The 13998-nt window shown below is 50.1% G+C and overlaps 1 protein-coding gene across 4 annotated transcripts in view; it reads left to right on the top strand.

Moving 5' to 3' along the window:
* The window catches only part of IGF1R (insulin like growth factor 1 receptor), a 300773-nt gene that overhangs the window by 248893 nt on the left and 37882 nt on the right, over positions 1 to 13998 (top strand). For all 4 annotated transcript variants that reach the window (XM_042941109.1, XM_042941110.1, XM_042941111.1 and 1 more), the window contains 6 exons: positions 741 to 955; positions 3128 to 3254; positions 5259 to 5497; positions 7964 to 8131; positions 8295 to 8499; positions 13646 to 13929. In XM_042941109.1, the coding sequence (XP_042797043.1) occupies positions 741 to 955; positions 3128 to 3254; positions 5259 to 5497; positions 7964 to 8131; positions 8295 to 8499; positions 13646 to 13929 (1238 nt within the window). The remainder of the gene's footprint in view (positions 1 to 740; positions 956 to 3127; positions 3255 to 5258; positions 5498 to 7963; positions 8132 to 8294; positions 8500 to 13645; positions 13930 to 13998) is intronic.

The following is a 13998-nucleotide window of genomic DNA, read 5'->3' as shown; positions in this document are numbered from 1 at the left end:
TAGACCTACTAATGAGAAACTCTGGGAGTGGAGCCCAGCACTTGGAAAACAAGCCTTGTGCACACTAGCCTTGTATTGGATACTGAGTCACTGTTGCCTGGATGATGTGGCCCAGAGGGACTGCCCTTAGCGGGGGTGGTTTCTCTTTCCCCACCTTCTCCAAGGCGGGTGGTGAGGCTTTTCAAGATGGGGTGAATCTGGAGGAGGGAGCAGGCCCAGGGCTGGTCTACCACTGAGTCTGGCTCCCTGTCCCCATTCTGCCTCCTGCCCCATCAGACACCGCTGATGGCACGGGTAGGATTTACCCCCAAGGATAATGGCAGACTTTCTACAGCAAATATGTAAGCTGTTCCGGTTGAGTAGCCGAGCGTGTCTGTTCTCCCGTGGACTGACTTCAAGTGCATTACACATACTCTGCTCTGAGAGCAATACCCAAAGGCATTTCTGTGGAATGATTCCAGCAACACCCTCTGGTACGCGAGGCATCATTTTGTTGGTAATAGAGGTCCTAAAATTAATTCGTGTCTTCCCGATTCCAGTACGCTGTCCTGGAATCAGATGGTTGCTGTTGTGAACAGGAACTGTCCACGCTTCCCCACTATTAATGACTAAGTCTCTCACTGGCAAAGGCAGCGTGTTCCGGAGCCACGTGTGGAGGAGGGCCCGTGTGGCTCGGCCAGTGGGTGGGAGGGGACACTGGGCAAGGGCCGGAGAGCTCACGGTGGTTTCTGTGCTTCCAGGAACTACTCTTTCTATGTCCTCGACAACCAGAACCTGCAGCAGCTCTGGGACTGGGGCCATCGCAACCTGACCATCAAAGCTGGGAAGATGTACTTTGCTTTCAACCCCAAGTTGTGCGTCTCCGAAATTTACCGCATGGAGGAGGTGACCGGGACTAAGGGGCGCCAGAGCAAAGGGGACATCAATACGAGGAACAACGGAGAGCGAGCCTCCTGTGAGTGGCCCCTCCTCCTCCAGTCTAGAACAGCGGCTCCGTTTGTGGTCCCCTCCTCGCTTCACTTGGGGGTGGGGGGACACGAGGCCTCCGTAACTAGCACTTTGCTCACACGTGTGTATGTTCAGAGTCGGTAGCAGGGCAGATTCATGACACATTCATGTTCGTACTTCTCCCTTAGCATCTAGATGAATGCACTACACATTTATAAATAGGTTCCTACACAGATTTTCCAGAAGTGCTTACAGAATGCAGAGTTAAATGTCCATGTATTTTATATATATATAATGTATGTATATTATATGTGTATATTATATATAATATATATATATATTATATATATTAGAGAGAGAGAGAGGGAGAATCCTAAGCAGGCTCCACGTTCAGTGCACAGCCCAACGTGGGGCTTTCCATCCCACGACCCTGCTATCATGACCTGACCTGAAATCAAGAGTTGGATGCTCAACCGACTAAGCCACCCAGGTGCCCCAATTTAAATGTCTTTTAATGCATAGGCATACGGTCAGATTATTTGTCACAGAGAAGCTAGTTCCCTCCAGGGAGCGAGCTCAGCTCCACTGCCCACAGCATAGGGGAAGCCTGAGGGCAGAGGGGGCTAAGCCCCAAGCCCAGTGCATAGCCCTGGGGTGTCTGTCTCTCACTTGGCCTTCTCCTCACTCACACCCCAACACGAGAAAGATGGAGAGAGTCTGTAGACTCCCTGAATTGACACTGCTTTCTTAAATTTAGAAGAGTGTAATTATAACCTTGCAACGGTTACATGACTTTTACCTTTAAGGTCCCGTATCTGAGCTGTAGCAGTACGTCTCTCAGCTAACCCTGTATGTAAAGCGGCTTTTGAAAATGTGGTTCTGTTCAGGTGGATAGAGTTCTAAAAGTAAATTGTCTCTCTGTCCTCGGCCTTTAATAAGGGAAGGGTCTTAGGAAAAAAAAGAGAGTGATTTATAGGATCAAAGATGTGCACACGCACGTGCACACACGGCACACGCAGGTTCGAGAAACTATTAGCATTTGATTAGTTTTGCTGGCATCTGCATTTACCCGGTAGATACTCAAACTGCCCAGGAAGGGTTTTTGGAGGGAAGAAGCCTGATGCAAGGCGGGATGGCGTGTTTGCAACCACCAGCTCCTTGTCCTTGACATGCCCACACAGCCCGTGCCGGACTCCCTGTTCTCCTCCAACTCAGCCGGTCTGCCCTATCAGATTGTGACTACGTTTCTTTCCCATTGAAAACAAAATCATGTTTTCTCTTTAAATAACCCTCGAGCGGGAACTGGAGTGTTTTTCTAATCTCACATCAGCACATTTTGCCCCCCAACTTTTTAGTATTAACTGCCTTCAGCCTGCGCTTCACCTACTGAGTACGTCAGGATTCAGGCAAATAGAGGCAGAAAAGGACAGTCTGTAGGAGGGCTCCAAGTCTCCCTGAGGAGAGGCGGTTAGCAGCTCTTCCCCGGTCCTCGTGGTCCTTTGAATCTGGCCAGAGGAACAAGACAGAGACTCAGAGCTGGGTCCCTGCCATACCTCCCCAGCCGCGTCCCACGGAGCACAGGGGGCTTTGCCAGGTGACACTGTTCTTGTCAGTGCTTACTTCATTCCCGGTGGTATGTCAGCCCCAGCTGGAGCCTCCGGGAAGCTTCCGTGTCCTTCCAGGCCGATACCACGTTTAGACTGAAAGTGCCCCACTGTGGCACACCTGGTCCGTTAGCCCGTCTCTGCTGGTTGAGCAGGAGCAGGCGGAGACTCCTAACACTACAGAGCAGGTGCCCTCCTATCGCAGAAGATTCAGCCCAGCTTACGGGGCTCACCTTCCCCGGCCCCCTTGGCAGCCGCGTCTTAGGGCTCAACAGAAAGGGCAGGTGCCTGGCTGTGTCAAGCAGCCCTTCCCTGTCGGGCTCGGACTCGCAGGGCAGGGCCAACGCAGCCAAGTGTGCTAAAACAAAGGACCAGGCTGGTCGCAGCTCCATGTGGGAACACGTCTGGGTCCTTAGTAGAAATAAGAGAGCCACTGAGAAGTCCAGAAAGGGGCTTATTAGCATGCACAGCCAGCCTTGGAGAAGAGGGAAACGGTGCGGGGCAGGTGGCTTGTCAGACACTCGGAGGGAAAGGACGTCCGTCCCTGTCACTCACAGATGTACCTTTCGCCCCAGGTGAAAGTGACGTCCTGCACTTCACCTCTACGACCACGTGGAAGAACCGCATCATCATAACCTGGCACCGGTACCGGCCCCCTGACTACAGGGACCTCATCAGCTTCACCGTCTACTACAAGGAGGCGTGAGTTTCTGCGTGGGCAGGGCTGTGGGTGGGGAAGCCTGTGCTCCACCCTCCCCACCCTCCCTGGCTGTCACGTGACATCCATCACCGCGGCGACAGCCACAACACTACGGGGTCGGCTTGGGGCCTTTCGTTCTCCGGTGGGTAGTTAGAGGGGTTGGCATAAAATAACTCCAAAGAGCAAAGTTTGTTTTTTAGAGGATTAGGCTAGTCCAGACATCCATTAACTGGGGTAGAGGATGTGCCCGCCAAGCCATACCCCAGGAGCACCTGCACCGTGCAGGATGCTCAGCTTCCCTGGAGGGGACCCCCAGACCGATCTGTCCTCTTATTCCTGTCCCTCTACCCACGGGCCCTTCCCAAGGCACCGTCCTCTGCTCTAGGTCATGAGCCCTCCGAACTAGGGACGGAAAAGGGAGAGAGACTGACCTCCATGTTTTGAACCTCTCATGATTTCTCCCAGCATCTGTGGAGGCTTTGTGCCTTCAGGGGACACCTGCCGCAGCAGCCACAATGTCCTCCTCCAGACGGAAGCTCTTGTTGGGTCTCCCTCTTCCTTCCTTTGCCTCTTGTCCAAGTGCTTCCCCAGCCTGCTTAGTCACCCTCCTTACCCGGCTCCCACTGTGATGTCGTAGGTCTCTTTCCCCAGTGATTGGCTTCCCTGGGGCTGGAACCAGAGCCACTAATGGCAGTATCTGGCCCCCTTTCCCCTGCTGGAGCCAGAGCCCTAGGGAGGGTCATAGCAGTGGAGAAAGCAGGTCTCGGGATTATTACGCATTCAGCATATTTACACGTGGGAGTCACTCATGGCCTTCCATTGTGACCACACAGAGGGGTATGTGAGTAAGGTACTTAAGCCGTCCCAACTGTTTGTGAACAAATTTGATTTCCGAAGATGTATTTTAGACGCGGTTTTTCTGTAGCAAAAGTCCTTTTTCTCCAAAAGTTATTTTTCATCAGTAGCTGATGTTTGCATTAAATGATTACACTTGTTTTTTTTTAATGGTGAAAAGTGCCACAATTGGAAGAGAGAAAAATAGCATTTGCATATATTCTTTTTTTTTTAATTTTTTAACATTTTTATTTTTTTTTTAATTTTTTTTTTAATGTTTATTTATTTTTGAGACAGAGAAAGACAGAGCATGAGCAGGGGAGGGGCAGAGAGAGAGGGAGGCACAGAAGCTGAAGCAGGCTCCAGGCTCTGAGCTGTCAGCACAGAGCCCGATGCGGGGCTCGAACTCACGAACTGTGAGATCATGACCTGAGCCGAAGTCGGACGCTTAACCGACTGAGCCACCCAGGTGCCCTAACATTTTTATTTTTGAGAGACAGAGAGAGAAGGGTGTGAGCAGGGGAGGGGCAAGGAAAGAGGGAGGCACCGAATCTGAAACAAGCTCCAGACTCTGAGCTATCAGCACAGAGCCCGATTCAGGGCTCAAACTCATGGACGTGAGATTATGACCTGAGCCGAAGTTGGATGCTTAACCAACTGAACCACCCAGGTGCCCCTGCATTCTTTTTTTTTTTCAATGTTTATTTATTTTTGAGAGACAGAGCGTGAGTGGGGGAAGGGCAGAAAGAGAGAGGGAGACACAGAATCCAAAGCAGGCTCCAGGCTCTGAGCTGTCGGCAGAGTCAGACATGGGGCTTGAACCCACAAACCGTGAGATCCTGGCCTGAGCCGAAGTCGGACGCTTAACCGACTGAGCCCCCCAGGCGCCCCAACATTTGCATATATTCTTAAGGAGCAGTGTCTGCAATCCCAGTAACAATTAGAACTTACCCTTCCTGAGGCAGCGGCTGCAATTCTATCGGGCGTTTGTAACCACGGTGAAACCTGGGACCAGTTGCTTCATTTTCTTCTTCTATAAAAATCCGATTGATTATTTTATTTAGAATTCCTGTTACAGAAAGGGTGACATACTCGGCCCCTGGGCAAGGCTTCTGAGCGCCTCGATGGCAGAGACCGAAACCTTTCTCTGAGCTTCACCCGTTGTCTTTCAGACCTTTTAAAAACGTCACGGAGTATGATGGCCAGGATGCCTGTGGCTCCAACAGCTGGAACATGGTAGATGTGGACCTCCCTCCCAACAAGGACGTCGAGCCTGGCATTTTACTGCATGGACTAAAGCCTTGGACGCAGTATGCTGTTTACGTCAAGGCGGTGACCCTCACCATGGTGGAGAATGACCATATCCGCGGGGCCAAGAGTGAAATCTTGTACATTCGCACCAATGCTTCAGGTATCCATGCACCATCCATCCCACATTTGTCATGAGCTCACTGTGCTTGTTTATCACAGGAACCGGTCAGCAGACCAGCAACGAGCGTGCCTATAGTTTTTCTCTACCTTGGACCAGTCTGTCTTTTATGTGCCTTTCTTATCAATAGATAATGCTGTATCCTTTCTTTTCCTGGTCCCAAAACCCTAGGCTCCTCTGGTCCATTTTTCGGATTCAGTAGTGCCTTCCATCACTCACCTGCCCTGTGCCGGTGAGCCCAGGTCCTCCAGGGTGCTGGCTTGGTTTTTTTGGACGACCCAGCCGGGATCCAACCCCCTATAGCTTACCCTTCTTGTTTATTTTCCCTTTTTTTTTTTTTTTTTTTTTTTTAAGTTTATTTTGAGAGAGAGAGAGAGAGAGAGAGCGAGCAGGGAAAGGGCAGAAAGACAGGGAGAGAGAGAGAATCCCAAGCAGGCTCCACGCTGTCAGTGCAGAGCCCAATGCAGGGCTCAATCCCACAAACCACAAGAGGGTGACCCGAGCTGAAGTCAGGACTCAGACGCTCAACTGACTGAACCACCCAGGCACCCCCTCTTGTTTATTTTCATAGTTGAACCTCCATGCTGATTTGGTGTTCCGGGACTTTCACATGGCCCGTTGGTTTTTTGTCTTCATTCTGTAGGGACAGGGGTTCCAAGGAGGTAGATAAAATTTGGAAAACGTCAGACAGAGTATGTTGTGAACATTCCAAGTATTCACTGGTGAAAATGCTCCTCCTTTCTTTGTCTTCATTTCCTTAACCACCTCATTTCTCAACTCCAGGATCTGGAAGTAATGAAAGGAAACGTTTGTGCATGTTAGCCAAGCATATAAAACCGGCTTTGAAGTAGGAAAATGCACATCATTTCTAAAGACAATGATACATATTCTTGGATGGGAGCTGTTTTTTAAAACACCCATAAGGTAGCACAAAATATGCTGAAATGGCAGAGAGGGTGAGGGAAAGCATTGATGGCGAAGACCTTTGGCTCATGCATTGCCTGCTTTCTCCTCCCTTCCCCTGCTCCATCTCTAGGATCCTGTAAGGGGTCGCAATCATGTCACAGACCCTGAAGTGTTTAGAGAAATAAATCTGGCACAGGCTTCTGATCCTGGGTGTGGGGCAGTGTGGCAGAGATTCAAAGGCAACAAGACAAGTTATTCTTCTTAAGGTTTGGAAGTCATTTATCATGGACAGCTCGGGAAAAATAAGAATCTTTCCTCATTATGACAAATACTTAAGAAACCTATTCCCTTTCCCCATAGATGGAAAACTAAGCACCATACAAATTGAGCCACTTCCCTACATTTTGGCCCCTGTCCTTACAAATGGTAGGGACAGAGGGGAAACCTGGTCCTTTGCCTCTGCTTTTTTGTGACACTTATCATTGAAACATCTGGGGTAAGCTGTTTTTTCTTGAAATACTTGATTTTGGAAACCTGAAAATGGCTGAGCATTCAGTGGTTATGTTTCTCCTGAAAAAGCTGGCACTAGTCACGACTTTTCCCCAAAGCATCATTCCAGACAGGTGTTCAGAACCTTGTGTATCATATTACGGGCTTTGAAGTACCCGTAAGGTCTTTGCCCCTTTGAAATTTTAAAGCGGCTTGGATGACCATGTTGTTTAAGTGACATACAGTAGAGAGTTCTCTTGCATTTGGGAAAACCCATGAAAATCGGTGTTTTCTTGTGAACCCAAGGAAAGTAAGATTTCAGTGGTCCTGGGATGCGTTTGCCCTTCATACACAAGACACCTCTGAGTTTGGGTTTGGGTTTGGGTTTGGGTTTGGGTTTGGGTTTGGGAGACAATAGTAAATAAAACTTTACCAGATTATTATGCTTTGCCTATAAATCGATGTTCTTTGGCTGATAACAGTCCAATGTTTGCAGTCAGGGCTCTGTGTGTATTTGAGTTTGCAGACTGCTTCTCCTACTCCTGTCTCAGTCATTCCACTGAATGTGGTTATAGAATTGAGAGACGTGCGGGCCCTCTATCTCCACGCTTCTCACACACACTCCAGCCGTTTCCTACTTCCTCTCTCATTTTGGCATCTTGCCATGTTTATCAGAGCTCCAAAATCTCAGATGAAACGTAAGTCAGTCCGTTTCACCTCTTACAAAACTGCCAGAGTCCAACACTTTGGAGAATGGCAGTTGCAACCCATGAGAAAGACACGGTGCTCCAAGTAGATTTGAAGTCACCCACTGTAACCCTGGTGTGGCCCCCACAACCCTGTCTCCATTTGCAGCTCGGCCCTGTTTGTTTCCACAGAGGTGACCTGAGGATAGAGACCGTACAGAGAAGCGATGGCGTTTAAATTCATACGATTTCAAAACAGGGTTCTGTTTTCATGTCACGCGTCTGCGCCCTCTCCTTCTCTGGGCCACCCCCACGGCTTCTGGTTGGTTTGCGGCGAGTTCCTGACGGCCTTTGTTCCTCTTTCCAGTTCCTTCCATTCCCCTGGATGTTCTTTCGGCATCAAACTCCTCTTCTCAGCTCATCGTGAAGTGGAACCCGCCGTCCCTGCCCAACGGCAACCTGAGTTACTACATCGTGAGGTGGCAGCGGCAGCCCCAGGACAGCTACCTTTACCGCCACAACTACTGCTCCAAAGGTGAGGACGGAGGGTGGAGGGTGGGGGGACCCGCAGCCCAGCCCCCGTCGTCTGAGCGACCCCGTGAAGCTGGCTCCGTTCTCCATTAAAGGCGCTGACAGCCACCAATGTCTGTGACTTGGCTTTCATTTCGGCTCCTGTTGGCCCTCTCTCTCCCGAGCAGACAAAATCCCCATCAGGAAGTATGCCGATGGCACCATTGACGTCGAGGAGGTGACCGAGAACCCCAAGACCGAAGTGTGCGGCGGAGAGAAGGGGCCTTGCTGTGCCTGCCCCAAAACCGAGGCCGAGAAGCAGGCGGAGAAGGAGGAGGCTGAGTACCGCAAAGTCTTCGAGAACTTCCTGCACAACTCCATCTTTGTGCCCAGGTACCGGCGTCCTTTGAAAACGTCCCCAGGCTGGCGCTCCCCAGGCGGGTTCTGTTGCTTTCTCTCCAGCGGGGTGGTTTGCAGAACCCCAGAGCCGTCAAGGAGGAAACAACAAAGCAAGGTGTCCATTTGGTTGAGTGGAGGGCCTGTGGAAGCCGGGTCGCCCTGGAGGGAAGGGGAGGGGGCCGAGGGCTCAGGCTGTCGGGGGCCGTTTGCATGATGATGCCACTGCCTCAGCCACACAGCCTCCCGCAGAGGGCAGATGGGCTCCCTTGGCTGTGGGGACAGGGAAGGGCACTCTGCAAGGCGTAGGGGAGAGCCCCTCTGGCCCATCCCACTTTTCCCTGCTGCCTCTTGAGCCTGGCTAAGGAGGAGTGACTCAAGAGGCAGAAAACCAGAGTGAGCTTTGAAAGGGGTCCAACTTCACGAGGGCGCCTGGGTGGCTTAGTCGGTTAAGCGTCTGACTTCAGCTCAGGTCGTTCATGAGTTCGAGCCCCTGCATCGGGCTCTCTGCTATCAACGTGGAGCCTGCTAGGGATCCTCTGCCTCCCCTCCCTGCTCCCCCCACTGGCTGTGTCTCTCTCTCTTTCAAAAATAAATAACCATTAAAAAATGAAAAATTTGGGGTTTTTTTTAACAATTTTATTTTACCACACTAAAAAATAGTATAAAAAAAGTGGAGGGGAGTCCAGCAGGGTAGCCCTGTGATGTCTGTGAAAGAGATGGAAACAGAGTAGTGGTCCTCGTCTCCCTCTTTCTCCTGAAAGTTTATAGTGTGGGGGTACCTGGGTGGCTTAATCGGTTGAGCATTCAACTTCGGCTCAGGCCATGATCCCACGGTTTGTGAGTTCAAGCCCCATGTCGGGCTCTGTGCTGACAGCATAGAACCTGCTTCGGACCCTCTCCCTCACTCTCTGCCCCTCCCCCACTCATTCTGTCCCTCTCTGTCTCTCTCTCTCTGTCTCTTTCTGTGTCTCTCCTCACTCTCTCCTCTCTTTCTCAAAAATAAATAAACGTTAAAAGAAATTTTTAAGAAGATCATAAAGTGGAGTTTGCCTCCTGCCTGAAATGTGGACATTGAAACTGGATTCAGACCAGTGCTGCTCCTGTGAGCTGCAGGTTCCTCGGTCCCCATAGTGCCCCAGCCTCCAGCCCCCTGCCAAGCATGTTCTCAGATCACTGTTCTTCCTGCCACCGACCCTGAGAGGCACCAGAAGCCTGTGGCTTCTGTTTATTCTGTAATTACCTTGCCCTTAAAGGCTTACTTAGGTTGTGTCAATAAAGTTGCTTTTACAGTGATTTTCTCTGTCAAGTGACCTTCCTAATGTTTGTGTAATAGTCAAAGATAGCCATCTTGCTTTGAAAAATCATGAAAATATGAAATAAAGACCTTTTAGGGTGCAGGCATCCTTTCCTTTTCAGAAGGAAGCCCTTCATCGCTTAGTGGCTGTCTGCCCCTCCTGTGCCCTCTAGGGAGTTGTGAGAGCCCACGGTGGGTCCTCTTGACCCGCCCCGCTGCAGATGCTCCGATTTGCCTGGTAGATTATGGGGCTGCGGTTCAGGTGCTAATCCACGTTGTCTGTATGTCACGCGTAGTTCCAAGAATAAGAACGTTTGAGGAGCTCAAAGATGAGAAACTCGAATTCAGGCTTAGCGACTTCTCCAGCAGCCTAATTAATTAACAGTCTATTTGGGAGCTGGCCCCCTCTTGCCACACACCAGGGTTCCTGCCCTTGGTGACATTGCCTCTCAACATGGGCCATCTCCCCCATGCCAGCAGAGGCTCAGCTAGTGTCCCTTCCTGTGGACACAGAAGAGGGTGAATTGAGAGTGTCCCAAACAGGCTGGGCAGGAGTTCTCTTGTTTATTCTCCAGCAAAAGCTATCGGCTATGTTGCTGTCCCACGGACCTGCCAGAAGCTCAGGTTGTGAGTCCAGGCTTTGGGAAAGTTTTGCTAAAGGGCCCCGAGCTTTCAGTTTGTAGTTTCAAGGCAGTACTTTTTTTTTTTCCCCCTCATTAGATGTGAAACACAAGATCGGGCAATGTGAAAGCAGAGTTGTGGTTGACACAGATACGATTAATGCATCGTGCTTGTGTTGTTGAATTCAAAACTAAGTTTCTCCCGTGCCGGATTCCCCCTGATGAATGCCTGCACCCTGACATTCTCTCTCTCCTAGGACAAGTCTGACCTGCTAGTCTGTCTTCTCATAGGAGGAATATAAATACCATATTTGCTTTTGGTGAGCAGCCCCAATTTATAAGAACTTCATTTTTTTTTTTAATGCCTCCTCCCGAGGGCATAAATCTGATGTCCACACAATTTGCAATAGAATTCGGGTAGAAGGAATAGTCTGTGTGGCAGAATGACTGAATCATCAAGGAAGGTTTTCTGTTTTAGAACTAAATTATCCAAAGATGATTTTTATTTCTTTTAATTCATTCTAAGAACAATCTATTGGGTGGGGGTGGGGGGGGTGCTAAAACCAGTCAAGTTAGATTTAGTATGTTACATATTGTCCAGTGTGTCCCGTATGGTTTGAAGGTTTGAAGTGGAATGGACAATAGAGTTTATAAAGTGCTTTCTGGAGTCAGTATTCGGTGGTGAATGCCTTTTATTGACCACTGCCTTCATTTTTTTTTTTAAAGTTTATTTATTTATTTTGAGAGAGAGAGGGAACATGATCAGGGGAGGGATAGAGAGAAGGAGAGACAGAATCCCAAGCAGGCTCTGTGCCATCACCGCAGAGCCTGACTCCAGGCTTGAACCCACGAACCACGAGATCACAACCTGAGCTGAGATCAAGAGTCAGATGCTTAACCAACTGAGCCACCCAGGCTCCCCTGCCTTCATTTTTTAAATCACATAGTTGGGTTTCAGTAGCAAACGTTGGCAGGTGTTGAAGAGTGAAAGATTTTCCAATGGAGTAGGTTACGTGATGGAGTGGGAGTGGTTTGGAAAGGGGACGGTGATGCTGTCGGTCACACCATTTGGAAATGTGGCTGTTTACAAAGAATCATGGGCATGCCATTCTGCTTGTGCCATACCTTGTCTTCCTGATAATGTCCCATGTGGCCTCCCTTCCCCCAGTCCCTAACTTGGTGCCATTAGTAAGAGCTCTGCAGTCTCCAAAAGTGTGGTGTTTAGAAATCAGCTTGACTGAACTTCATGGTGTAATCCCAGGTAAATGGGGATGGGCTGCAGGAGGGGTTTGGGCACAGGATTATTTGCAGTGGATTAAGCCCAGGCAACTTCTTTCTTACAGATGTAATTGGGTGTTGTGTTGGTTTTATGTGTTGCGTTGGTTTTGAAGAGAATGCAGGACGTTAGTTCTGGTAGGTTCAAAAAAGGTCTCCCTAGTAATTAACGTAGTTTCTTGTGTCCTTCTGTTCCAGGAAGGTTGGCTGGTGTGCAGGTTGTGAGGACAGGAGATTATCCGCCTCGTTTCCTAATCTTTCCTCCCCCAGTATTATGAAAGTAAATGCAGTGGGGCCATGAGTACACGGCCTGACCCCGCGGTTCTCTGCCTGGCGGAAGGAGTCTATCTGGGTTGAACAGTTCGTGTTTGGGTGGGGCCTAGTGGGTCACTGCACAAGAGTGGTGATGGCGTTTGGGCCGGGCGGACTGGGGAGCCAGAGGCCCTTTCCCCAAGCGCCCTGCTTTTCCTTTCCAAGTTTTTCACTTCATGGCAAATAAGGACCCACAGGAAGCCTGCTGCATGGCACTGAGAGCATGAATGGCTTCCCAGGTGCCCTGTCTCCCTGTGGGCCTTCCGCTTTCTCCCCTACATGAGAACTGATGAGCATTCCTGTCTTCTGTTCTTTCTCCTTGCCTTGGACTCTTAGTTTTCTTCCGGATGAGATTTGTTCTGTTTGCTCCCCGCCCTTTGCCCGTGCACAGGATAAGTGATGCCTGCTGACAGCCTCCGTATGGAACGGACAGCACCCTCTTCCCCACCGTTTCCGGTGGCTGACCTGAGGGTGGCTGTTTCTTGTCTGGGTGTTTACTTTCATGTTCTGTTGCTGTTGGTTCCTGTAAACGCTAGGAGCTTCTTTTTAAGGCTTTTTGGGGGAGGGGTGCCTGGGTGGCTCAGTCAGCTAAGCGTCCCACTTCAGCTCAGGGCATAATCTTGTGGCTCATGAGCCCCGTGTTTTGTTCTGGCTGACAGCTCAGAGCCTGGAGCCTGCCTCAGATTCTGTGTGCCCCTCTCTCTCTGCCTGACCCTCCCTCCCTCCCTCCCTCTCTCTCTTTCTCTCTCTCTCTCTCTCTCTCTTTCTCAAAAATAAACACTAAGGTTTCTTGGGAGAGCCCAAAACCATTTTTTTCATACCACCCCCCCCCCACCCTGCAACGCCAGCTGCTTGGACCGTTTGTCTGCCCTTTGGGGTGTAGACATTCTTTTCTTTTGATTTGTCTTTTGCTGTCCTGTGCTTTGTGTAGCTGTTGTTCTAAGCCCTAGTCAAGTCCATGGCGGTGACTCTGCCCCTGTTAAAGCAGAGCCTTGGAGAGGCCATAGGAGGTCACTGCTGAGTGGGAGGCAAAACCAGGCTGGAAAGACCTCCAGGAGTGTGAGAAATAGAGACAATGGAGTCTCAGAGGAAGGGGGGGTTCAGCGGGAGCCCCAGAGGGAAGGGTCAGGGGGTCCAAGCAAGGGCTCGCTGCCTGGTATCTTTATTTCCACAGTCAAAGGGGGCCGGCGAAGCTACCACCACAGGCCTTTGAACCCCCTCTGCCCCCTCCCACCTCACCCCCTAATAAACCTTGGTGTGGCCAGCAAGTTGGTCACTGTTAATGTTTAACCATAAGGTCTGTGGACCAAGGAGCATGGACATTGTGATGAAACAGCCAGGATACTGCAGAGCCAGGAATGGCTGAGACCTTTGTTTGCCTCTAGGTACAGTTGAGTCACTACTCTGGGAGCCAGGGGGGCAGTTTGTGTGCCGATTCTGAGGTTTGCAGAGTAGAGAAAGCAAAATAAATAACGGAGGAAATCCCCATATTACTTGTTGGTTCTCATCCAAAGGGGCTGAATAGTTCCTTTCATCCAAAGTGAAGATTTTTCTTTTCTTTCCGGTACTCTAACCCAAGTCATAGAAAGGACCAAAGAGGCAGAAGCACTTACCAGCCAAGTTTCTCTCTTCCTGACAGACCTGAAAGGAAGCGGAGAGATGTCACACAAGTCACCAACACCACCATGTCCAGCCGAAGCAGGAACATCACGGTGGCAGACACCTATAATATCACAGACCCCGAAGAGCTCGAGACAGAATACCCTTTCTTTGAGAGCAGAGTGGATAACAAGGAGAGAACTGTGATCTCCAACCTCCGGCCTTTCACTTTGTACCGCATTGACATCCACAGCTGTAACCACGAGGCTGAGAAGCTGGGCTGCAGCGCCTCCAACTTTGTCTTTGCAAGAACCATGCCTGCAGGTACAGTGTGATCCGACTCGCCCCGCTCCTGACTCACTCACAGCCCAGTGGAGAAGCCTGTGTTTTGTG

Source organism: Panthera leo, chromosome B3 (assembly GCF_018350215.1).
Source record: "Panthera leo isolate Ple1 chromosome B3, P.leo_Ple1_pat1.1, whole genome shotgun sequence".
NCBI classification, from domain to species: domain Eukaryota; kingdom Metazoa; phylum Chordata; class Mammalia; order Carnivora; family Felidae; genus Panthera; species Panthera leo.
This window is presented reverse-complemented; position numbering and strand designations above follow the sequence as displayed.